The sequence below is a fragment of the Tinamus guttatus genome, unplaced genomic scaffold (assembly GCF_059628265.1).
Source record: "Tinamus guttatus ecotype Peru unplaced genomic scaffold, ASM5962826v1 Tinamus_guttatus_pri_ptg000509l, whole genome shotgun sequence".
NCBI lineage: Eukaryota > Metazoa > Chordata > Aves > Tinamiformes > Tinamidae > Tinamus > Tinamus guttatus.
Window position 1 is genome coordinate 697564 of NW_028289043.1, and position 27259 is coordinate 724822.

Sequence of the window (27259 nt, forward strand, 5' to 3'; positions counted from 1 at the left end):
CTTTGGACCTGTTTGCATCATTTCAATCTAAACCTCTGGCCCACCCACAGGTCCAGTGTGACATCTTTGACTTCTAATCCAGGGGATGTTCTGTGCAATTAAAATGAAAATTCTTTATAAAAAGCAAGAAATTATAATGCTATAGCAGATACATGTAATTGCAGCTGCTGCTTTTCTGATTTGTCAATGCTTATAGATATTTTTCACATCATGACTCATTTTTCCTTAGTTCTTCTATCAATAACAGATTTTTCTCCAGGTCTGTGCAGTTTCAGGTCTTTTTACACATTTTCCACCTTTCTCTCCAGAATTAAAACTATTTTTAGGAGAGTCCCCTTTCTCATGGTCACCTTTTTGTGAACCACAATAAAAGTGTCAGTAACCATTTTTCTGCTCTCATTTCTGAAATATCAGATACTTGCACAGATGATGCATTCACTAGGTCAATAGTAAAAACAAACATCCTTTTTTTTTTTATTAATGTATTCTAGAATTCTCTAATTGTGTAAAAATACATTCTGTTTAGGAGTTTTTGTTCCCCCTTGTGATTACTATATAAAAATTTCTTGGAGCATTTGGGGCATATTTTACATTAAATTGCAAGTTGTAGCAGCAGGCAACCACTAGCGTAAGGAGGTGAGCACCAGAATCATGTACAGGAGGAATGACAGCCCAGCAGGCGCACGCTTCACTGTCACTAAGATTGCAGGTTATAGGATGGATGTGCTCAGTGTTAGTGCCAAGCCATAAACGTAACATTGAGAAACACTGACTCCTTTGCTAGTCTTTCTTGGCATCATGCAGAAGAGGTAAACAACAACATGGAAATTGTGGTGAGGAAGAAACAGAGATGGGCTGGCAAATGGCAGAGCAATCACAGGGTTGCCAAGGAGAGGGAACCTGAGGACAGGGGGACGTGGATCCTGTGATGGGCTTTGGGGGTGGATGGAGTAGATGATGAGATGGGCAGGAGCTGAAGCAGAGCAGACCCTCTGAAGCTTTGTTTGCCTTTGTGTTCTTATCATACAGCTTTATTTATTTAATCAGATGCTTTTTTTGTCACAGTATAAGCATCCGGGGAATGAAGCAGGGACGTGCTGGACAATCCCAGCTTGGCTGTTGCTCTTGGCAGAGATTCCTTGCGGCGCGCTAGAGAGGCCCCCCAAAACAGTGAGGCTGCCGTGAGCTCCAGCAAACACTGCCTCTCTTCGGGCGCCCCTTGTGAGCAGGACACTCGGGAGCAGCTTCCCAAAACTCCTCTGGAGTTGTCAGAGCTGCAGTGAAAACTGGGCAGGCAACATCTGAAATGGGTTACAATGATGAATATATTTATACAATTTATGGTTCTAATATGTGTTCCAGAGTGGGCACACATGGGCCAAAGAGATGCTTTGACAGTTTCTCAGTATTGAGGAGAATGTTAACACCTGACCTCCGAAGGGGCAGGATTTAGATGATTTGGTACTTGCCAAATTTGCAAACACTTTTTTCAGAGTATCATAGAAATGGCAATGAGTACATGAAAAATTGGTATGTTTGCTGCAGGGTAGTATGATATATTTAGTAAGTAAAAACAGAGGGCAAATCCTGAAGGAATCTTCCAAATAAAATTAGTAGCTTCCATTCTCTGAGTTGAATGATAGAGGTATTCTGGGCAAAATGTACTATGTGCTTATATTCCACAGCATAAAATCCTGATTGGGCACCATTAGAATGATTTTCATAATATTCGAGCATTTAATATTGCATTTTTTTTCTCTTTTAGTATAGTGCTTATGGACAGGACACCAAAAGGAATGAAATCTTAGGTTGAAATAGGCTTGAAATCGCAATTCACTTAGGAAGTGATTTTCCATATCATAAAAACAGTTCAATTGAGCAAAGTAGGATTAGACCGCACTGGCAAAATTGCCCAGGAAAATGTGTTGTTGATACATCTTATGTGCTTGCTTCCTGCCCTTACTATTAATTTGCATTCTTTGCAACTACTAAAATTAGCTATACTAATCCTGATTTTGAAGTAGCAAATGCATGGACAGAATGGCGTTGAGGAAGCTCTTTGCTTTGCTGTAATGGTATGAATATGATCTAAAAATAGCTTCTTATTGTTATAAATGCCTTCTGGAAATTTGTGTAGGAATTTTGTGTAGGAAATTTGTACACAATTTCTTTGTGTAGAAGAAAAAAAAAGTAATTGCTTGAAGAAATACAGGTGTAAGTTATTCATTGGTAAAGCCAGAATGGAGCTTTATTGGCGCTTTCATTGCCATCACTACTGAAGTGAGGAGCACAGGGAGTGAACCTCACCCACTTCCAGTGCTGGCTCCGAAAGTGAAAATTTAGAGCTAGAAAATTCCCATGTAATCTTTCTGCCTGACAAGTATCTTGCTGTTTACCTCTTTAGCTGTCTACTTCTCTCTGTTCCTATTACAATCTCCAGTTTATTGTCACAGCGCCTTGAATAGCAGTCTGCTATTCTCTCCTGCTCTAACTCTCCTGCTGCCTGTGGAGGAGAAGCTGTGCAAGAAGGAATGCAACCTGCTGGTGAAGGTAGTGGATGAGGTCTCCCAAAGAGAAGACCATCGTCACCTTCCCTGTGTCATGAGCAGGAGGAATTAGTTACTATATGGAATTTGTGCTTCTTGCAGCATTTGTGCTACAAAATACTTTAAAATACTTAATTTAAGTAGTTAGCTATATGTCTTATCAGATATCAAATATTTTGTAGTCTATTTCAAAATTAATAAGTGGTAATATCAATAAAATACTTTGAAATATTTTTATTATTTTAAGGTTATAATTTAAAGATAGAATCTGAAATGATTGATCAGTGATTTCAGAGCTGCTTTAGGTGTTTGTTATTATTGCTTTTATAGTGTTGGGAGGCATATTAAAACACAGTGTAAAGAAATTACTGGGTATCAAATGATTAGTTTGTATGCATCTCTTATCCTAGCTGCAGAACCTAAAATATAAACTCTTCTCTGTGTTTTTTTTCATGGAAAATATAATTATATAATAATTATAATTATTATAATGATCGGCCAAATCTTACAGTAAGTAATTTCTCATAAAATTCCCCATACAGTTGCCTAGGTAGAGGATATCAGACTTGGCAGTACAGAGTTTGTTTGAAAAGAATGGGCCAAAAAGCCCACGGGGTCGGCGCCGTGGCCAACACCTCTAGCAGCGGCACCACATAAATGCAGAAGTGCAGCTGGCAAAGAGTTTTGGGTGCATCTCTAGCTCCCACGTGTAGGACATGTGCAGCACATGGGCACAGCGGCACACGCCTGCGCATTGGACTGTTACTTACGAGTTTTCCTTGCAACTTTTGCTGGGCTCTCCCTTCTTTTTCAGGTTCACTTGGAACCATGTGCATAAGAGAGATTTAATGAAGTTAAGCAAGAATGTCTCCAGTCTGCTTAACCTTGTTCTCAAGAAGAAATGAAACCAGTCTAGAAAGTCAAACCTAGGCTGTTCAGAAGCTGGAGTTGGTATCCACCTGTGAAGTACAGCCCCTGCTTGGGGCTCTGCAGTTAAATGTCTACAATAAGGTAGAGTTCAGTCCCTATGGTGCCATGCAGCCTGGTTGGCTGTGAAGGGATGAAGACACAGAGTGTGTTCTTAGTCAGATGGAATCAGGGATCTAAGAAAGACATCCTTTGAGCAAATGTTAGGATTTGGAAGAAACTTCGGCAGAGGGTCTCATGCTTTAGCATTGGTTGTTACTGAAATGTGAAATCAAGCTGAATGCAGCTTTTCTGTATAATTACTTGAGGACTCAACACATTTTAAGCCCCTAATTTCTTGTTGAAGAGGGTCTTTAGTAGTCAGTAGGCATAGAATTAAAAAAATCTGGTGTTTCTCCCCTTCTTGTTAACTGTAACACCAGCAGAAAAGCACAGTGAGAATTTTTGAAAAGGCAGAGAAAGTTCAGGTTGTGCAAGCAAGAACTGGCACAGTCTTTAGCCTTCTTCTTGTTTTTCTTTCTTCTAAGTAGGCACTGTGAAAACAGTTGCTGTTTCCAAGAAAAATGATAAGAGAGTTTTGGTGTTCATATGGCTAACTTAAAAGGTACTTTCAAGTCTTTAACAATCCATATGAAAAGAAATTCAGGAACTTTTTTGAGGGGAGGGCTAACGTTTTAGAGTTAACGTTACTTACTCAGATATATGCACTGGAGAGCAGAGATTATCGGGGGCTATTTCCCCCTAAAGTGCAGTGTAAGATCGTGAACGAGCAGAGAGAAGGTGTTTGGGCAGGCATGAGGATAAAAGAGAACGTCCTAGCTGGTTAGATACAGGCATCTGCCTGCTAAATGGCTTTCTAGAATTTATCTGGCTTTTTTATTTAGGCTGTGATTAGTATTGAATCTATACCAGGACCACGATTTTATGCAATTTAGGAGAATTGTCCCTTGCAGTCTTCCTGATGGGCAGATACAAACATCGGTTCTGTTCTCTCTTGTTTAATGTTCCCTTGTCTTGGTCCTTGGGTCATGATAATAATCAACCTGCTGTGTCTTTCTGATGTACAAAATAGGCTGTTCTGAAAAATAACCTCCCCAGCTCACTCCTTCCATATCTATTAGTCTTGTTAATAAAACGAGTCTTTTATTGCTTTTCTCAAAGCAACATGCTTGTAGTTTCTCATCTTTTGCCATCATAACTAGATTCCCTCCCCTTCCCCTTATTGGTGAGAAAAGAATAGCCTCTGCATAGATAACTGGATTATAAGTTTAGACCTTTCCAGGTTACACTTGCTACCACACCATTCTCCCATTAGTGTCTCCTCCATTTTCCTGAATGTGTTTGTATGTCCACTTCTAGTTTGTGACTGGAGCTTTGACACGTGTAGGACTCCGCTGATTTCACCTAGAACTCTATTCCCCTTTCCAGTAATGCAGCTCAGCTCAGATCATGTATTTGATACCAGATGTCCTGAAGCCAGGCATTTCAGTGAAAGCACTGATAATGCAACAAAAGTATTTTTAGTACTATGATCTTGAACTCTCTTAGTTTCTACATTTCTTAAGTGTAGAATTCTGCTTGGGGTCTCGAAAGAGCCTGCTGTCAAGTCTCCTTTTCTTTCATAATCTCCAGGAATCCCATCTTTATGATCCAGCAAATCAGGAGAGTTATTTTATTTTCCCCAAATCTTTTTGAATGGCTTTTCCACCTTCCTCAAAAATAAAAGTTTCTGTTTCTTCACCAGTGATATTTCCCATATAAACCTGCTCCCTTTTCTTAAGGTCTTCTGTGTGCTTCTGTCTTCTTCTTTCGAGTCCAAGTGTTACATTTCCTATTTTTTTTTTCTCTCCTGTATCTTTAGACATCTGATTTAGTCTGTCCCCTCTTCTCTTGCTACCTCAGATTCTTCCCTCTTTTTGTTTATTGGAAAAGCACCTTTCAGCTGGATAACCGATTCATTTCCAAAGCTTGTTTCCTCTCCTGGCTTCCCAATCTTGGCTTAGGTTTGGTAAACCTCTTAGGCGAATGTTATATTTAATTCCTATTTAAGGTAGAATGTAAACACATGTAGAAGTGTGATCTTGAAAGCATCTGGGAATGCTTTCCATAACTGAGGCTTTTATTATATAACAAGCAAGTTTAATTCCCCAAATCTCCTCCGTCTCTGTACTACTGCAGTGACCATCTGGGAGAGTTGCCCCTGCTGCTGAAAAAGCAGGGAGGAGCTTGTGGGTTTTTTGTTTGTTTGTTTTGTTTTTATTTTATCCTGACCCTCATGCTGTTGGAATTGCATGGGATGGCTACGATTGTGTCCAAAGCTGCTCAGTGATGCAGCTGCTGCTGTAAACAAAACAAGCTCCACTACTTTAGTTGTGTACATTTGTAGAATAACAGAACTCCAAATGCAGAATTGCTGTTATTAATGGTTTTGTTAGCTGTTTTTTTTTCCTTAAAAGGCATAGGTCACATGTGCTTCTGGTGAAGTGTTTTATTTTTAGGTCGTAACATATGTGAATTTTTCCTATGTGGTTAGGTCTTAACATATGTGGATTCCTTTTCAAAGAATTCATCTCAATGTCTCAGCACATCTTTTTGAAAATCTCAGACTACTGTATTTTGTCAAATAGTGGGAATGTTTTTTCACCATAATTTTCTGCGTCTCTAGTATTTCTAGATTTTTTTTCATGAGCTGTTGCCGTTTCACATGCAGATTTTCTTTATAATTGTTGTTAAAACTAAACCCAACAGATGGCTTTTAGTATAGATTGGCAGACAAACTAAACTATTCTTATTTCATCTCTATCATAGGGAAGGATTGTGTAATTTATGATGAGTGCATGTTATTTTATTGCTGAATGCTCAGTGTCTTTTCTTGCTTAAATAATTTCATTGTGTTTCACAAGTCTTTCACTGCAGTTCTTTCTGTTTGTTTTTAAAAAAATGGCTTTTATTTTGCAGTTATTTGCCTTCCGGTTATTGAAAACAAAACATTACTCCGCATATGAGGCAGTTTCGTAAGAGAAACTTATCTTTTGGCATAAAGTCGTGTGTCATTTTTAGATTATAGCTCAGTTTGTGAGAGAACTGATCACATTATTGGATCTGCAAGTGTTGTGGGTTTTTTTGCGATATTTCTGTGCAGTGAGTCATAATAATTACACCATTATTTTGGTGGGGTTTCTACTAATAAAATGCTCCTGGATGTATTCTGCCTACCCTGTTATTTAGATTAGACTTTAAAACTGCTTTAAATAAAACTTGTCACCTGTTTGTAAACTGCAAGCTGAATCCCCAGCAGTTGTGCATTGGCTCCCTTGTCATTCTCAGCCCTTTTGCCTCTCTTTCCTTATTTTCAGAAACAGCTGAGAGTTGAAGTAGAACCTTTAGTAAACCAGTGAGAGGAAGTGTAGATTTTTGCTGGAAAGAAGGTTTAGTGAATGCCAAGAAACTATGTGTCTTAGCGGGCGAGTCTGTGGGAAGGAGTGAGGGCTCACGTGCTTTTTCTTCCTTCCCTGTTTACAGCTGCCCGGGTACTTTCCATCCCTTGCATCAGCTCTGCAGTTCGTCACACCTCTTCACAAGGGACTTTAGTTAATTAATGTTTTAACTTAATGCAGCAAAAACATGGTTTTAAGAAACCCTCCATGTGCGTTTTGATGAGTGCTGGTGCTGACACCAAGAGTACTTTGATGAGTGTTAATCCTGACACCAAGAGTATTTTGATGAGCGCTAGTGGTGACACAAGGGAGGTGGCAATGCTCGCTGCTGAGGGAGCACTGGTAGTGCCCAGGGGAGCCTGACCCTTGTAAGCAGTTGTGCCATAGACAGTCCTATTCAGTTCTGTTGCCTGCAATAAAATATAACTAAAAAAAAAAAAAATCCAGTCTCCATTTATTCCTGGACAGCCTATGTCCATTTGTGTGTGTCAATATTTTCTATATCTTAATAAGGAATCTTGGCACCTTGGCACATAACCTGGTGTGTTCAGACCCTCTCCCAGCTTTAGTTCTGCCAGACTTTGGGGGCTTTCCATTGCCAGGCTGCCCAGGAAGCCTCTCCTTGCCTATGGCCAGCTGGGCTTGGAGCAGAGCTGTCCAGCACCTGCACACGCTATGCGGAAAGAGCTCTCCCTTGGACAGTGCTATTAGTCTTACCATAGTTTGACTAAACGTAAATCTTGTTTGATAGATTCTGGGATGACAGTTATATTTTTCAGGAAGATGCATTATTGATCTGAAAAAAACATTTTGTCAGAGATGAGTAGAATCAGGTTTCTTTTCTTTACATAATAGTCACTCCAAAAACATAAGAGAAATTCCCCTTAGCCTTTAAGTGCATAAATAAGCTGTTTGTACAATTCAATTTTATCCTGTTTCTAACATCCAGTATGAAGATCATCCAGCTTTTTCCTATGGGAGTTCTTTCAATCCTCTTCTGTATTTCCAGCTTAGCCTTATCAGTGTATTTCATTAGACTGCTGTTATGTTTTTGTGTTTGGATTATTAATGTAAATACCAAATTAGGCAGTTTGTAAGGCTGATGGGACTGGCTCTACACTATCAGTGCTGCTGTACCCTGGATTCACTCTAGGCAATCACCAATGAGAATACTGTCAAAAAAGAGAGTCTATTTTGCTGATGCCAAAGTTCAGGAGGCAAAGAGCGAGCTGTATCCCACACTGAGGAGTTAGCTGCCACCAACACGGCTCCCTCTCCTGCTGATCCGGGCAGCAAGGACACCATGGCAAAGCCCCAGGCACTGTGGTCTTCCTGCACGTTCAATCTCTGGTTAATAACACTTGCTTGTCTGGCTTGGGAGGTTATGGTAGGGCTCTGGTTTGCTGTGAGGTATCTTGGTAAGTGTGGAGTCCATTTTATCTGTTTATATTTGTCTCAGGTCTAATTATTTTCTTTAGCATTTGCTCCAAATTCCTGGGTGCTTTTGAGGCATGGCTTTGTTGCCCAGATCGTTTCCTTCTGATATTGTAAAAGCCGCAGGGTTCTTGGGAAGAGCGAGGGTGAGTTTAGTTACCACAGTCGGTGCCATCCCTACCAGGAGAGCCCATGGCCAGCGGGTCACCCTGAGCGCGGAGCGCCGCCCGCTGCACAGCCTCGGGCCTGTGGTGCTGTGCAACTCCCACGGACGGCGCCTCTGTCTCCCCGCCGGCGTGGTCCTGAACTCATTTTTAGGCCATATGTGGTTATTCTAATGTCACCTCATTATTGTAGCCTTATGCTCTTCCCAGCCTGCTGGAGGGCCTTTCCATTGAGACGCAGCAGCGGCTCTTAACTGCTTTCTCACCTTACCAGTTAAAAAAAAAAAAAAACGCTTACTTGATTTCCTTACTGTTCTCTTCTAACACAAATGAGAAATTTCTTGAATTAAAGCCATTATCAATGTCTCTCTTTGAGCCTTCTGTAAGGAAAATACCAGTTTTCCCTGTCTCGCCTTTTGGTACCTAAAAATCCAGTTTATCCCATGTGCAGTGTAAACTCCACTGGAACTAGGTGTTTCACTCATTTTTATGAACATTTTAGGAAAAGTATCCTGTGGTTTTTGCCCTTTTCAAATGTTAATGTTTAATCAGTGCTTGCTGAGAGTGCAAGAACACACGCACTAAGCTTATCATTCTTTTTTCTTGCAGTGATCTGCTGTCTTCTGAGTATCTTGAGAGGCATATCGAGCAAGGTGGAAAGACAGTGGAAGTTAAAGTAAGAATTTTCTTTTTCTGCTTTGCCTTACATTTTTCTCTGTTTTGCTTTTGATGTTAATGCAAACGCCTTTATTTTCTTAAAAAGAGAGAAATCTGATTTTTCAGGTGATTTGTTTTCCTCTTTCGAGGAAAGCATGTTTGCAGCTTTTTAAATACCATGGCACAGACATTACTGACAAATTAAGTGCGTTAGTTTTTATGTCAGAATGGTATTCCTGAAAATTTGTGGCAGTCCTTTTAACAGATAAATAAAATTTACTTTTGATACCTATTGAAGAAAATCTTTCTATTTTTGTTGCTAGCTTTTTTCCATCTTACAAAAAAGCAAGTCATAAGTGATAATGGCAAGACTTCCATATTTTATAGGTCGCCATTTGTAATTGTGGGTTTCTTTCTCTGAAGATTTGTTGATGTGATGGCCACAATATGCTTTCTACAATATATCTGTTAAGAAATGTCGTATGGCCTTTATATGAGTGCTTTTGGTATAGAGCATGGAAGAATTTCCCTGGGGACCTTGTGTTTGCTATGATAATATTGTGCGGAAGTCAGATTTAAAATTAATGTAGATTATACGAAGCATGTAAGAGTATAATATATGCTGTGCATAACTGAAGCTCCTTAAAGGGGAAAAGCAGGTGAAATTTTGTTCAAGATTTACATTTTATTTTAAAAAAGTATTTTATTAAATCTGATATTGCCTAAATATCCTGAAACAAATGCATTAACCTCTACAGGAACATGAAAGCAAAAGTGGAAATGGAGAAAGCAATTTTGCATCCACTGAGTACCTGAAGATGTTTCCTAGAGTATGCAAGCTTGAAATCTGCATTTTTGCTCTGTGATAGCAATCCGAATACATTATCAGATTGAAACGCCTATATGTTCCATTAAATTGTGAAGAATAATTTCCCAATCAGTTATGTTCTGCAGTGAAGAAACCTTGACTCAAATTCAGAACATGAGTCAAAGCAGAAATAAAGATAATGGCTGATAATAAGAAGAACAAAACAAACCATTTCTCTGTGTCAAGGAGTATATGCATGTTAATGAAGTTAAACATCCTGAGCCTCATTACTGAATTAGGACAAATATGGTTCTGATGAATAAGCTTTTTTTCTTGTAAGTAGATGTTTGAAATCAGTGACACTTCTAAGTAATGTCTAGTTGCGTGGGGAAGCGATGGCCTAATCAGACTTTTAAGAGAAAGGATCTGAAAATGTTTTTTGGGCAAAGCGCCCCCCAGTTGTTCGGATCACAGAGCTCATCTCCCATTCATGCAGCAGCCGTGCAGAATCTTAGGGTAACCTCTGTGGTTGCTTTCAGCAGCTTTAAGTAAAGCGGTGGCATTCCTTAGTGATCTTGGCTCACGAGAGGGACTGAACTGTGACAAAAGGGTCACTCTTGCTTCATCCTGTTCAGCAAAAAACAGGTATTTTCTTTCCCTTTAATGATGTGCTTGCTGCTGCTTCAGGCTCCTGCGCTCCTGGGAGAGCTTGGCGCGGAGCAGTCCTGCATAAGTGGATGAGCGAGGGGAATAATCTGTTTTTCGCTTGCTTTGCAGCAGCTGAGCATCTGAAACTGGAGGAAATTAAATGTCAAAATGTCCAAAAGAATTTAATGGCCACACTTACTGCCCAGTTTTCAGAAAAGCTCAGGTATCAAAAGATTTTTTTGAAGAGTTCAGGCTGTGGAGTACCTTGGCAAGCATCAAGTGAGGCTAATTTCAATACCCAATAGCTTGATAGCTATTAAGGCTTCTGTGATTCTATGATAGAAAATCCAGCTCCGTGTGGCTGGCCAGTTTGCAGAGCACCGGTAAGTGCTCTGAAGAGCCCTACTGGTCTGTGAAGCTGTTTTTGAAAAGTATCTGATGCTGAGCAGTATCTGTTTTGCATTTGAGAAACTGAACTCTGGTTTTAGTTCAAATGATTTTGAAAATCTTCTTGCAAAAAAAAAAAAATCACACAATCACAGAAAGGTTGAGGTTGGAAGGATCTCTGGAGATCATCTAGTGCAACTCCAGCACTCCCTGCTCCAGCAGGGACACCTAGAGCACGTGGCACACGATGGCATCCAGGTGGGTTTGGAAGATCTCCAGAGAAGGAGACTCCACAACCTCTCCGGGCAGCCTGTTCCAGGGCTCTGTCATGATGATGATTTAGTACCTTCAATTTTTATGCTGTTTTATAGTAACCAGTAAAACCACTCTTAAATTGGTGCTTATTATGCACTCCAGGCAAAACAGGAATGATGATAATAAATCCTAGAAATTGTGTAGATTGCTTATGTACATGCTTATTTAAAAATAGTGAAAGGGTGAAATTTTTAAGTAGATCTCAAAAAAAGACCCTCTGATATGCAGTCTGTTCCTCAGTAGGTGCAGGATGAGCAGGATTTCAGTAGGAGTCAGTCTTGTATCACTTGCTTCAACAAGCTGCTCTCTGCCCTTATCCGTGGGGTTTTTGTTTCGCTATAGGCAGGGATGGAGGAGGCCGACCATCCCTCTTTCTTCTTTGGTGAGAGAAAGGATGACAGAAAAACCACAAAGGATGACAGAAAAGCTTGTCTGCCACCCACTCCCGACTGCGGGCTTTGAACGAGGCTTTTGGACTGCAAAGATGGCAAAAGGGCCTTTTGTTGTCTTTGGCCTCCCTAGCGAGGAGGGGTGTGCTATAAAATACATCTCTTTTTTCCTCATTGCCTCTCTCAGTGCTGCCGTAGTGCACAAATGCTCCAGAAGCCAGTGCTGCTGTTGTGCCACCAGCGTTATGGGAGAAGGCAGGAGCTTGAGCCGCGTGGGGAATGCAGCTGTACGTCCACTGGGTGCGTTGGGAATGCTGCTAGTGCGGATGTGTCCGGGGAGCAGATGCCTCCCTGGCTCATATGCACTGCAGAGTTGATAAGAGCTACTTTTAATGTCCTGCTCCCTCGCAGGCCCCCCTAGTAAAACTTCCTGTTCTGCACAATATACAGAGCCTCTGCCATTAGCCAGGATGTTATGGAGTGGAGAAGGCGGGGGCAGGGAGAGGAAGAAGGGTATATTTTAAAATCCTACATTTCAGAAGCAAAGGAATTTTTGTAGAGAAGTTCTCTGTTTATCATGTCTTTTTATTAGAAGAGAAAATTGAATTTAATTGCTTCATGATTCATTAATACTTCAGATTGCTGTGAAGGCAGAACATGTTTATGGCCCATTTTTGCAGAGTGAGTATTTAGCTGTTGCAGAAGAGGGGCCAGGGTGTCTTTCTGGGAGGTGTTTTTGGTGCTTGACGCGTTTAGGCAGTACCTAAGACACACTGATTAAATCAGCCACAATATGCAATACTGAAGAAAAAGGAATTAACTGTTTGAATTATTTCTGTGTTTTACTCTTCCACCTTTTGCTTTAAATCATGTCTCCAGCTGCTTAGGGAAAGCAGCAATTGTCCCAAATTCCCTTGGGAAGCAAAGAGAATAATCAATTAACAAGAAAGAGAAAAGCCCTTCATGCACTGCCTTTTCCTGATTGTGTCAGTTGAGATCATCCTATGCTCACAGCACAGAAATACTCAACTTGTGTACACTTTATGTTGATGCAGTATATCTCTGTGTCCTTTTATCTCTCTTTTTTATTATTTTTTAAAGGTTTTCAGTCTGTCACTGATGCTGTCAGTGAGATGAAAGGCAGAAAAACAGTCATAGTGCTGAATAGTTCACATTGCTGGATTTTTTTCCTCCTAAAAAAGAACAACTGATACCTGTTCAGTGGTATCTTCCCTCACAAAGTGTTTCATTTTTTCTTCTTTTGAGAGTAGAGGAATTTTATTCTTTTTTTAAATTTTTTTTCTTTTTTTTCATTCCCCAAGAACATTGGGCAATTCTATAAGAGCTTCTAGAAAATTGTGTTCTGAAACAATTAAGCAATTCAATAGCCAGTCAGAGGGCTTACACAGGTAGGGTTATGGGAGGTAACTGTACCCCCACCTTCCCATTTTGGGGATGATGGAGGAGTTGGGGGACATGCATTTTAATCTGTCACATCCATGAGAGTGCTCAGCTTCTGGAAGCAGTCACCCTTTCCTTTCATTCCATGTATCGTTTGGCTGGTAGCAAGCAGGTGGTGCCTGCTATTGTAACTATTTTAATGCCTATGCACAAGAAGGGAAAATTACTGCCGTTCAGTGCTGTGCTCTGATCAAAATCTCAGCTTCACTGTTGTCAGTGACTTATTTTTGAAGGGGTCTTTAAATGTCCCTCTTAAGGAGAATAATACAGCAGGGAGCAAAATATTAAGAATTAAAGATAAAGGTGGCTGGGGGCACTCGAGAGCCCAGTGCATGATAATCCCATGTTTTGCCTATTCTGTCAACCCCCTTGCCAGAAGCCTGGCCTGCTTTAGGACTCATACAGTCTATTAGCTGAGATCTGCTGCTGTACCTGTTTCAGGAGACCTTTTTGCATTCATGATATGCGTGGAGCATTCAGGCAGTTTTCACTGCCTCCTCCCAGACACTGACCTGGCTTAATGACACAGGAATTTGGGATGCAGCAAAGATAGACTCCTGCTCAATGAGCTTCTCATTTTATTGTCAAGTGCTGTATTGCAAGTTTGATGAAGTTACTCCCTGAGCTGTATCTTTTCTATTCAGAAATTATTCTGATCGTTTCTCTTTGGCCTTTGATAACTCACAGTTTCACAAGCAAAGGGGAAGGAGTTTCAACTTGTCAGAAAAGCTTGTGTGCTATGTGTGCTTTCCTGATAGGAATGATATATTTTTCCTGAGACTTGTATGATGTGGAGTGGTGTGCAGAGGTGTGGGATAGGAGGTGTGAGTGTATGTTGGTAAAGAAGCTGTTTGTGATGATACCCCTGAGGTTGCACAACCTAGTGCACAAGCTGGAGGAAAAATGAAAGTAAAAAGTAACTAATTATAATGTAAGTTATATGTGCCGTTTCTGGCAGGGCTTTGTCTGCTGTGTCTAGAGAAGTTGTTAGTAGCAAAAAAAAAAAAAAAAAAAACACTCTTGCTTATTCAATAAAAGAATTTAAACAAGGGAATCCCTTAACATCATCAGAGCCCCTCTCCCCTACTCCCTGTATTGTGCTCTACTTGCCTCATAGCAAATCATTAATAAATCTAGGCCATAATTTGCATTGTGAACTAGTCAAAGAAGAACTGCATTAGACACACTGACAGGGAGCCTGCGAGTCTGACGCAGATTGGTAGGGAATTTCCACAGGGCTGGTCTTCAGGCTGCTCTTATCAAATATTGTCATTAATGACCTAGATAGAAAAATATATTAGTGAAATTTGCTAGTGATCCGAAATTGGGAGGATTTCAGTACACAAAAGGATCAGATGGAGAACTGGCTATCTTTGAATGCAGTAAATGAAAGTGGGTGAAATTCAATGGTACAAATTGCAATTTCTTTCACTTAAGGGCTAATATTAGGAGTTTCTTCTGTAAGTTGGGAGTTCATAAATTGAAAATTCTGCAAAAAGGAAAAGGATAGACTGTAGTAGAGGAACAGAGAATGACTCTAAGGTGTCATCAGGATGCCCTCATGTTGATTGGAATTGATCCCAGTATATTGGTTAAATTAATTCCAGTAGGATTTGGATAGCATTAATGCTACTGCACTGATGAAGAGTTGACAAAATGTGAAAATTTCTGTGCCTTTTCAGTTTCTCTGAATGTCTTTGTTTACCATTGTCATGCTGTCAACTTGAATCAATAGGAGTTGAGGAATGCTTTTTTTTCCCTGTTTTAGCATTGTTTGAATTACGTAGTAAATTGTAGTATCCTGCAGGGGACACCATTGCGATATAATCAGTCATCACACATGCATTTCTCTGACCTAAAGGTCCTGCAAGCTGGTATTTTCCATGTAGTTTTGAATTAAATATTTGTATCTATCTGTGTATATCTCATCTATTACCATCTTATTTGCTTGTACATCCTGCTGTTGAGAAGAAAGGATTTAGAAGTGGCATCTTTTAGTACTAGGAGTCATTCCTGGGCCACACTTTTGAATACATTATACTAGGATGAATCTTGGATCATGACTCATGTAGATTTTTGCAGATTTAATTATATTGTTTAACTATATTTAAGCAAGTCATGGAAGGAAAAAAAAATTGTCTGCAAGCCAAATCTGTCAAGTCCTTAAAATCCCTGGTGATGGATTCCTGGATCATTTTTTGAGTGCTTCCCCACCTCAGTTTCCTTCCACCCCAGCAGGAATGAAGCTGTCCAAGACTGAATTCATCGAAACATCCTATTGGACTGTGGCACTTGTGAGTGTTCTCCCATGGGATACAACGTGCACAGGAGTAGGCAGATAGTGGCCCAGTCCAAATGTTCTGTAAAACTAGGCCATGTTTACATGCAAACTTAGTATAGCTAAGCCAAAAACTTAGTATAGCTAAGCCAAATTAACTACTGATATAGTGTTAAAGTACATTAAATCCCTATGTAGATGCTCTTATTAAAAATAAAAGTATCCTTTTTGGGTTTAACTTAATCTCCTTGAAGGAGAATTAAGCTAAAGTATACTGAAGCTGCTGTATGTCTGAGAGAGCACATGCACCCAACACTTCAATGTGCTTTGGCTTTCCTTCATCTTGGCTACTGTAAACAGCCCTGTCTAGACACATCTCTCGTTTCCTATAGAAACGAAACCGTCACTGCATTATATATGATGGGTTAATGTATCTAGAGCTTGGCACTCTCACTTCAAGAGAAATTTTAGAAGTAACAAAGCTCTATTAAGGAATTTTGCTCAGTGTTTTCCCCCGCTCTGTGCAGAGCTGTAGACAGGTGTGGGTGTAGGCACATGCCAGCGGCTCTCTGCCCTCTCCTGGGTTGTATTCGTGGTAATCTGGCACTTTGCGTGATTGCAGCTTGGCTCCTCAAGACTCAGAATTGGCTTGTGACCCAATGTGAAAGATCAGAATGGGCAGGATATAAAGATCTCTATGTAGCCTCTGTAAAGGTTTCCTTGTTTTCCTGTAATACAGACACACAGGATCAGCACGAAGTAGCTGTCCTTCAGTTCCGTGTGTGGTATGTCTCAGAGACACTAGGCCCGTTACAACAGATGAGCTGAAGACGGCAGAGTAGGAAAGAAGAGGCGACCAGCCCTGCTCCCTTCTGCCTCCCCTGCATTCAGCAGGTGGTCATTAAAGCCATTTTCTTGAAGGCTGAGGCCAGGCAAGTCAAGGGGCTGTTTCCCAAGCAGATGCTAAGGCAGCTTCCCGAGCAGATGGCACTGCACTGACGTGAGTCTCCATCCACGCCCTGCAGCTCTGTTCATCTTCCCTCGTAGCGTGGGCAGTAAGCACAGCCCTCGCTCGGCCTCGGCCATGGAAGCTGGGCCAAGCGTCCGCCCTCTGCCTCAGCCGGGCCCTGAGGCGCTGCCAGGGCTGCAGGGCCCAGCAGAGCAGCGAGCGGCCATTTTGAGGCTGCTGCCCACAGTCTGTCAGCGTGGGTATTCTGTGGTGAATTTTAGAAGCAGGGATGCTTTATTTGTAATTATAGAAATAATATTTCTAATTCTCTGATTGCACAATCTGAAATAATGTTATCACCTAATGTCATTCCTCTGCCTCTGAATTACATGAGCATATGTAATAACTGTCCTGCAAAGAGAGGGCACCATTTAAATTTCAAAACCCTTGGATTTTAGGAGTCTGCAGTAGCAAAATCCAGAAAGCTGCTCCACAAAAAACAGTGCCGTGTTTGCTGGAGCTGCTGCTCGGTTGTGCAAGGGCCTGCTGCGCGGCAACACAGCCGTGCCAGCAGGACCCCTTTTAAGTTGTGTATGGCAAATAAAAGAAATTTTCTCTTGTTGCAGTGGAAATACCCTTTTAAACGAGACAGTCCAAAGAGTTGTTAGAAATGGAAACCCATCTGTAGCAAGTCATTTACTTGAAGGGGAGATAAGCTGGAGCTGGGCTTTCTTCTGTTGATATTTATGTTGCACTGGGTGTAGTTATCACTGGGTTAAAACTTGTGCGAGCATCAATAATTTGTAAATAGACCTAAGTGATGATTAAGCAAGCAGTTGAAAAGCATGTGATCCTGCAATGGGTAATACTTTAAGAGCAGATCATTACCTGGCACTAAACAATACAGTAGCTTGCTCGTTAGCTTGTCTTCTGGGAGCTCTCTGCTGCAAAGAAAGAGGGGCTGTATTAGCAGGATCTGAACCAGACTGGCAGACCTCTTTCCTTTGGACTAATGAATGTTAAAATAGGGATATGTAGCTGCTCAGAAGAGGAAGTTATTAATTTTAGGTCCAGTGCCTGAATGTAGTGTGAGTCTTAATGGCAAGTACCTTTCCTAATTGCAGAAGAAAATGCTTACTGGAAGATCCGATGGGGTGATTGGAAAGAAGATGTATGAACAGCCTTAACTTGCCTCCCCTGGGAAGGTCAGAGTATCTCTGAGGTGAATAACAAACCCTTCCAGTATATTGTCAGCAAATACTTTCTTCCCTGAGACTGCAGAGAGAAGTGAACTCCAGCCATCACTGACTGTAATGGCTGCTCTTTACTTATTTTCGTCCTTATTTTTGAGTATTGGTTAATGTGCTTTTCATGTCCCTTTTGTGTTTACTTCAACAGCTAGTGTCTTTCTGACAGGGGATAAGACGTCTTAAGGGATAGGAATGGAGACGATTTACTGGCATTGCCAACTTTTCTGCCTTCCCATTTTTCTTTCAGATGTTTGCTGCTCTAACTACCCAGACAGACTGTAGGGAAACCTGAACTGATACGGGCCAATAAAAGTAGCAAATTGACTGGCAAAGAGCTAGAGCAGTTCAGAGAGCAAGAGAGGTCTAATTCAGGATTCATGCTTAAATTATGCGATTTAAGCATGAAGATCAAGATTACGTCATAGGCTGACCCCATCATGATGGTCCGTTTGCTTTAACTGATCCTATCATGGAGTCGTTCTGTTTTTTGTTTGTTTGCTTGCTTTTGTGGAATATTATATTTTTAGCCCCCCAAACAAACAAACTTTTATTAATACCCGCGTTTTCCATATTGCTTTTGGAATTCAGCAATAAGGATGAGAGATGTTGTGAAGGAAGGAAAACTTAGTGAACTGGGGAAAAGGACACTGGGTCCTAGAGTCACTGGGCCTGGCAGAAAATGTCTTGCACTGTACCAACTACAGCCTGAAGAAGGGATGTGTGCACATTGTGAAGGCAAAGATACTTCCTCTCTACAGGGGGATTAGGCTGTTGTTGGATACTATGGGAGGGCTTACGTGCACGTGTTTAAGGAGGACTATAACAAGCATTGCTATGGAGGTGAATCTCAAGAAAATATTTAGTATTGTCTTCTGCTGGATTCTGACCAGACAAGTTCATTATTAAAGCAGGAAGGGATAAATGTACGTCTCTCACTTGTGGCTGACGTGTATATTTGAAGAGCTGCATCATTTCAACATCATCTGATTACAAAAGTGTTATCCAGCGTAGAAGTTCGTTTCTCTAGAATAAGCAATTTTTTTTTCTAAGAAAATAGAAGTTATAATACGGCCGCTGGGAAACTGATAGCCCTTTCACTAGAAGAAAATCTTAGCAATAAGGATTGGACTGTTGTGGACTATGTTTCTAACTTCATCCATGGGGGATGTCTAATTCTTGTGGGGTACTGCAATATTTTCAGGAAAACTGAAATTGCTAGATTATTTTTTCAATTCCCATCATACTACTACAGATAGAGAAGAGAGACAACTCCAGTCCTTCAGTAAGTGTTTCCAAGAGCAGGGCAAAAACAGATACTGTTATGTTTGTATTTAATCTTTTGGGAATCTTAGACCTCATGTATCGTGAGATTCTTCCTCAAGTACAGTGTGCTACGTGCCTGCTCTAAAGGAGCTTTAGCGCACGTCAAAAGCAACGAGCATTTCAGCCACCTTCAGTACACCCTGCCAGGAGACAACGGAGGAGACTTCCTATCCCAATTGCTTGAACTCCAAAGAAAAGGTTACCTGCAGCATCCAGCCCATTGTCCCAATTTCTCCATCCAGAACCACTCCAAAACTTTATAGTTTTAGTATTTCTGTCTTCACAGGTTTTCTGAAGGGAGCTGTTGGAATTGAGTCTCACAGACTCCCCAGAGTAGAGTGTATAGCTTTACCCATCGCAAGCGTGACCTATCAGAGCATCCGCTTGCGGTGCTCTGGCAGGGGATGGTAAGCAATCCAAAGGCGGTGTTTCATTCCAAAGGGAATGTTTCATTCCAAAGCTGCCCAGTGTTACTACCATGAGGTTTCACCATATCGCTTCTGTTGAATTTGCTCGGAGGATGACAGTTAGGTGACAATCTGACACAGCTCCGTAACTTTACTTAAGAGTATCCTGCTGGTAGAATTACTTGTACTGAAGAGTTCTCTTAAAAACAAAGTCCCCCAAAACCCTTCAGTGCATCAAATATTTGAAAAATAGTCATTTTCATTTAAACCTGTTAAATTTTAATATTTGCTTTTGAGGTGACTTATAATAGGATAGGAACATGCAAGCCCACTTTTAAAAATATCACATGTATGTTAATGTGTAGAAATGATAAGAATGGGTCACTGAGGCTGAGATTGGACTTATGTTTATGTCTGCCAGAGATAGTGGGAACTTGAGTAAATCAACGAACTGAATTAATTTCATTTGATTAAATAGAACAGAATTTCTGTGTCTGAGTGGTGTTTTTCCCAAGCCACTAGGATTTAAAGCTGTTTTTCTTTTCTAGAAAAATATGTTGGAAATTTTGTTCATAGATTTATTATGTAATAAATTAATTAAGAGGTACTATCAAGGGATTTTTACTTGATTCTCATTAAGAAGATCAAAACACTTTTTCAGACGCTGACTTGGGTTCTAAGTGTAAAAAATGTTCCTTCTGGTTACAGAGACATGATTTTGCAAACTAATGGAACCAGGATTTTATTTCTTATACATATTCACTGCATTTGATGAGGACAAATCAATTTGATTTAAATAGTCCAAACTCCTTCTGCAGTTAGGAGTACAACTCTACCGATAGTTTTTTTTTTCAATATTATTTTCATATTTATGTAGCTATTTCTTTTTCAGAAATGTCATTGAAAGTTCATTTCAGAGAGCATTTTATTTCTTATGAAATAAAGTTTTTAGTTCATCTGTGTCATTTGATTGTTTGTTTATTTATTAACTTACTGGGTTCTCTATTTACTCTTTGTTTATGTTCTCTGGAAACTCCCACAGACCGACATAGTTCTGTGGCCCTGTTGGGGACATTTGAAGCCTAAGAAAAAGAAAATTGCAAATCAACAGAACTTCAAGTAATTAAAATACAGGATGTAAAGTGGGTGTTAAAAAGGAGAATAAAATAGAGAAAATGAGTGGTAGGCAATATGATAGTCCCTTTGCAGGCTAGTTTGGTGAAGATGTTCTGTATCTAAGAAACATAGAGAAGAAAGCACAGAGGTGGGATAGGTGATGGAGTCTGTTGCCACTACAGCAAGCGCAAGGAATAGTTGGTATGTGAAATAAGAGGGAATGGTGAAGAAGGGCAAAATACTTTTGGGAGCTGTGCCATGGGCATCACAGCGTAAAGCTGCGAGCCTGCCGGGTACACGGAGCTCTTGGGCCCCTTGAAGCGGGTGCTGCCCTTCTCTGCCCGTGCTGATCCCCTGCAGAGCGTTGCCTGCTGTGAGCAGGGCCGGCAGCCTTTGGCCTCGTGTGCCTAGAGTCTCTGGAGAAGCCCTTGAGATGGGGCTGAGGATTTTCGGTGGCCACCCTGAGAGCAGCTCTGTGTCGGTGCGCGCTGCTCTGGGTGAATAACCGGCTCCGGTACCGGGCCTTTAGGAGAGCACCTGAAAATGGAGGCACCGAAAACCACAAGAGGTTTTCAGATGCAGTTTTGCATGTAAGAAAACAGAAGCAGAATTTCCCAATCAAAACAAAGATAATACTTGATGCCCTTTTTTTTTTATTTTTTATTTTTTTGGCTTGATTTTGATGTTGATTAAAAATATTTTCCATATTTGAAAAAAAAAATCCAAGCGAGTGTGACAAGAGCATGTCACATATTTAAATGGGCAGCTATGGTGACCATCAGCTGTGCATTCCTGAGTCACGCAGGTGATACTGGCTTCTGAAAAACACACATCTTCACATGGCTTGGTACATTCGGCCAGGTAGATTTTTTCATACTTGTAGGCTGGTATTTAGTGGTAGGTAATGGAAATGTTAAATTGTTACTATTGAGAGGGGAAAAAAAATAAAAGGAAAACACTGAAAGTTTTCTGTCTTTAAATAGTCCTATAACCAACAACAGCATGACAATAACATGGCGTGACTGAGTGGCAAAACACTATTAACTAAGTTTTTCTGTGGGAAAAGGTGGAAGAAAAATTCTAAGGACTTTTGAATTATTTTTCTACTTGTGTATGCAAATATTTACATTATGGGAAACTGACTACAGTCAATGCTTGTGCACTAGGGTTCTACTTCTCTGACTTCTCTAAAACTAAATCTGGAGAATTGGTATGTAAGGGCTTCTGGATTTGGTTTGAAGATTATTTTATTTGCAGGCAAGAAGAGGCAAATACTGTTTTTCTTTGTATTCCTACACCATTTGGTTTTAGTTAGATTCCATTAGCTTTAAAGCACAAAGAAGCACTTAGAATTCTTTCTTTGAATCCGGTATTATTATTATTATCTTTTTACCCCAAAGAAGGAAATTGCTCTAGCTGCAAGCTAGAGTTCATCTTATCCAAAATAGACACGTGCAAACCAGGTGTCTGGTCTGAGCCACCCATTTCAAGCTGTCTTCATAGGGAGCAAAAAAAGAAGGGCAGTTCTGGAGCCTCCTAGCTCAGAAGCCTGTGTTGGGATGCAAGGAATCACAGACTGCAAATACGTATCTCCCTCCAGCGTAGAGAGGATCAGAACAGCTATGTTAGACTACATAACAAACTCATTAATGGCCAAAGATTTGGGGTGCCATTTCCATGGATTGGCAATATAATTAAAAAGAAAAGAGTGTTTGAGAGGACATGTTGTGATAGTAGAGAGCATTTACATTTTTTAATTTTCTATTTCAGGGTGGAGAACATTGCTATTATCAGGGACAAATTCGAGGAAATCCTGTATCATTTGTTGCCTTGTCAACATGCCATGGACTTCAGTAAGTCTGCTATTTAGTTTTTATGGTGCTTTTCTTAGTCTTTTAAACAAAATGAAACTGTTTATAGTAAAATAAGTACTATTTGCTTTCTTATTAGGTTGCAACCACTATTAAATATCTCAACAGTCTTTTCAAAGCGTGGCTTTAATTTGAACCTTGTAAAATCCTTGCTATAAAAACAACCAAGCACATAAGACAGTGACTGCAAGGCAGACGTCATTTAAAAAAAAAAAAAAGATATAGAGTAGCAAGGGTAAAAGTATTCCAAAACATCCTGTTCTACAAAAGTAAAAAGATACTGCGATAAAAAATATGACATATGAAATTTGAACCATTCGAAAGTTCTCCATATCCTCTTTTTTTTGTCACTACAATGACAAACTTTTTCTTTTCTATTCTACTGTATTTACAAAGCAGATTTTGTCTGTTTAGAGTTTCTCTAGTCCTGTCCATTTTCTTCACAGAATTGCTCATCTTAACCTGTGTGTATGGGATAATACTTTTGATATATTAAAGTCTTGGAAATATGGAAGAAAGCATCATAATTTGGGAAGAAAGCATAGTAAAGTATACTATTTTAGTGATAAAATAGTTAAAACTGCTGTCATCTGAAGGTTGCTGGGAGCTGTATGTGGACAGTATGGCTTCTGGCACTCTCTGCTTTTGGCATCATTAAGAGAAGGCTATTCAGGTTTTCAGAGCAGCCAGCTAACTTCAGTTGGCTGTGGGAATTAGAAGATCTCAGCACTTTTGATGCTGAGGCCATCCTTCACTTGAAGGTCATGTGGAATGGCAGCAAGTGAGCCTGAGTTTGGAGATTTCCAGGGCTTTGCTTTTTTTTCTGGTGAAACAGGGCTTAGCCAATGGCACCTTCTTTAGCTTGTTACTTTCTGTCTCCAGATATTCTACAGGTTTGGTATCAGCCGTATAAACACACGTATTTAAGCAATTTCTATCATATATCTGTATTGATATCTGTATATTCTTTGTTGGGAAGAGGGAGAGTGTGTGCAGAAGACCTGTCGTTCTTGCGCTCATCGTCCGCCCTGGAGATGCGTTTCTCGCTTTTGTATGCAAGGTTGAGCAGCTCCAGAAACCTGAGCTCAGGTTCTGTATGGCCAGGCAGCCTAAAAATAGTAGCATCCTAATGCATCCAAGGGGGGTTAACTGCATGATTCCATTAGCAGCCATCCATTAGGTCTTGGCTTGCAATCTCTTAGGCCCTGCTCAAACTCCTAGGAGAAAATGCAGGAAGGGAAGAAGGGGCTGCCTATGTCCTTTCCTGGCCTCCTTTTGGTGCTTCTTGTCACTGAAGCTTATGTTGCTTTGTGTCCTTAAGTTGACTTCTGTTCAAATTTGTCCCCTCCAACATAGTTATATGATGAGAAATGCAGATGTGTATCCTGTATAATTAGGCTCCTCTTTGACTCTGAGAGGTATCTTCTTTTTTTTTGAGGCAATAAAATTCCATCAGAATTGTCCTTCATATAAGAAAATACAGACCAGTTATTTTTAACAGAATAAAAAGCTTCATGTTCTCAAAGCTAGTCTCCTCTCTTACTTATTAGAACTAGAACTTGGCCAGATGTAAGAGATGAATTTTTGCTAAAGGTCTCCTCAAGATAATACTGTATTTGTTTAGCTAATTGTAAGTTGAGAGTGGTTATATCTGTGTTGTGGTCTTCCTTTTATAAGTTAATAAGGTGCCCAGGTGACACTAGTCTTACAATTACAAATTTCTTCTCATCTTAATAACTTCTCTAATGAAAAATGTATCATTGCAGCTCAATCTTTATGCTATCCAGCGTTATTTTCTGTGGTATATGCACTACCCCCAGTTTCCCATGGATTAATGCAAAAAACGTTAAAAGCAAAACACGCCAGTTGTTGGGATATACATATGTTTTAGTCAGGTGGGACTGAAAATTCTGAGTTTCGAAGCCTGTCATGCAGACACCAGGTAAATATTCATGTATGATTTGGCTGCCCACTGGTGGTGAATATTAAAACTGCTGTTCCAGCTACAAATTAGAATTTCATTACTGCAAAGTCTTGAAGACTGTATAGTCAAAATTGAGGTTTTTAAATGGCTTATATTTTACTATTGCTTTCTCTCATCTCACTGCCATGAAGATGCGGTTCATTCACAGCAGACCGAAGTCGCTTGGCAGGTGGGCAAGCCAGATGCATAGGGGGTTGTGACTATTATATTTATTCCCACGGAGTGACTTGACGCGAGGTCAGCGCTGCCGGGCGAAGCGCTGGTGCAGGAGGCCCCTCGCTGACAGCGCTCTGTCCCTCAGGCTGCGCTTGGGCGGGAGCCAAGGAGGCCTTGCTGGATGAAGAGCTGCAGGATGCCCCCAAATCTCGTTTTATTCCTCATCAGAGAAGCACAGCAGGTGCTAGAGTATTTATTTTGAGCAGTGTGGACTTCGTTTCTAGAGAATAGGCGTGGGTGGTTTGGAAGGTAAAACAGCTCTAATTTCTAGATGTACGTTAATGACATATAGTGACATTATTTGATATATATCAAATGTGCTCAGTACCCAAATCTGCTTCTGTGAAACCTGTGTGATTGACCCTGTGAATGCAGAGTATTAAGAGAAATATTCCTATGAGAATCTGTAATGTTTTGCAAACTTAGTAATTTTAGTAGTTAAGAATAGGAATTAATATTTTATTTTATAAAATATATTCTGTATTCTGGGAAGGAACATGCTATTTTTAACTACTAATTTTGGACAGAATGACAGTATTTTACTTATTGAACCTAGTTCTGTGCATAACCAAAACTGCTTTTGATGATTTAAAGAAAAAAAATGCAAAAAACTTGTTTATTGTTGAAAATTCTGGCAGTTTTTTAATGCTGTAAAGTTTTTAAAACAGTAAATAAATAATATTGCCTTTTTGCTGCTATTGTAAATATGTGCCAAGATTGAACGTATGGCTTATATTTATGGCCAAGCTTAAAACCCTTAGTAGTGACAGTTTACAAGGGACGTGCTACTACAAGCTAATCTCAACCATGCATGTCACTGTAGTAAAAAAAAACCTGCTGATTTGGTTGTCTATCTAAAGGATGGTGATATAAGACATGCCCTTTTGTTTTATGCTCTTGAAAAACAATATCTGCATGAACTTTTTTTCTTTTTAAGTATAAGACCCATACTCATGAGTCCTGCATTACACTAAGGACCAAACCTCACTAAAATTCCATTAAGGTTTCCTGGAACAGAAAACATCACTGCAGGAGAGGACCTCATCTTTGCTGTGTGTTTAAATGGTAATATATACCCTCTCTCAGGTTTCCCTCCTCCATTTAGCATATCTTAGCGCTTCACTTAGTTCAATTCTAAATGAAGAACAATATGTTGGATTTTGACATGGACAATTGGTGGTTGCATAGGTGCTGCCAGAGTGGCAGATTTTGCAGTATACATAGCAGTGTCTATAGCATGGATGCTTCCATGGCTTCAGCTTTCTGTGGTTGGGAAGTTTTTATGCCGTTAATAACCACGGAGTTCTGCACCGTGGCAGAAACATCCTCAGTATCAACATTTGCACCAAATTCCACTGGAAGCCAAACACCACTGATAGGGGGCTTCATCTCCTTACCATGAGTTGTCCTGCAATGTCCTTGTTGATATAATACTGCATATAGCCATTAAAAGCAAAGATCATCTAACTGTCATTATTGGCCAATTATTCTGGTCTGTGTTTGTTGTAGGAGTGTTTTGGAGAAGAAAGGAGTGTTTATCTGCAGTGGAGAGTCTGTCTTTCCAAAAACAAAAAAGAATCATAGTCACTTCCTGAAACAATTTTAACTTTCCAAAATACTTGAGTTTTTAAATATGTGTACTTAACTAAACATCCTTTGGTGTTCTATTAATGTTTGTTTGTTAAACCAGTATTTGCATTTCCTGCTCTTAACAGTGGGATGTTCTATGATGGAAATCATACTTACCTTATTGAGCCAGACGAAAACTACACTTCAGATGTAAGTAGAATTGCTAACAGTCCTGCTTGTTGTTTTTTGAATACAGACATTTATAGGTATAGACTAGGCATAAGGAACTGTGACCAAAGAGTTATCCCCTCATTTCCAAGTCAGTTTCTTAGTATTTCAGTGCCCATCCTCACATGTGTATTCCAGGAAAGCAGGGACAGAATCACAGTAGTAGTCCTCCAGAAGTTAAGTGATAGCGTGTGTATCTGTGTATACTTCATAACAATTTGATGCAGAACAGCACTAAGGACAGTAGGGTCTCCTCAGGCCTGCAGAAAAAAACTGTGATTGCCTTGAATCCTTTTCTCCCACTTTGCCAGACCAGTTTTGTTCCACACCACTCCTACTGCTTCAGTGCCCTCAGGTGCTCCCTTAAGTTCATCCTCTGAGCTCTAGGGATGCTGAATTGACTCCATTTGGTGTACTCACATGTGTCAAGTAAGATATTATTACTGTCATTAGTGATTTCATCAAAACTGAGAAAAGGAGAAAAATCTACAAAAATGATGCCTTGCAGCTTGCAATTTCCCTAATGTAGTTGTCTGATGTCAGGGGACCCTTTTGGAACTGCCTGCCTAATTCTCATGGGATGGATTCATTTAATACATGCAACTGTTTACTATTTCAGGATGACTTCCATTTCCACTCTGTTTACAAATCCAAGTTGTTTGAATTTCCTTTGGATGACCTGCCATCTGGTATGATTTTTTAAATATTCCTGACTATTGTATTAATCTAAGGCTAGGTTTGTTGATCATATTTGATTGTTAATCTTCTTGACAATGTATTGCGTATTCGTGTAGTGCTTTTTTCTTAATAAAAAGTGCAAAAAAAAAGTCAATCTGAAACCCTGAAAGCACTGGGAGGGGGGGGGAGCGGGAAGGAAGCGTTGAATCAGACCTCA

The 27259-nt window shown here is 40.1% G+C and overlaps 1 protein-coding gene across 4 annotated transcripts in view; it reads left to right on the plus strand.

Moving 5' to 3' along the window:
• Positions 1-27259, plus strand: part of ADAM22 (ADAM metallopeptidase domain 22) — a 126202-nt gene that overhangs the window by 49635 nt on the left and 49308 nt on the right. For all 4 annotated transcript variants that reach the window (XM_088533546.1, XM_088533543.1, XM_088533545.1 and 1 more), the window contains 4 exons: positions 9118-9184; positions 22267-22349; positions 26283-26346; positions 26984-27053. In XM_088533546.1, the coding sequence (XP_088389672.1) occupies positions 9118-9184; positions 22267-22349; positions 26283-26346; positions 26984-27053 (284 nt within the window). The remainder of the gene's footprint in view (positions 1-9117; positions 9185-22266; positions 22350-26282; positions 26347-26983; positions 27054-27259) is intronic.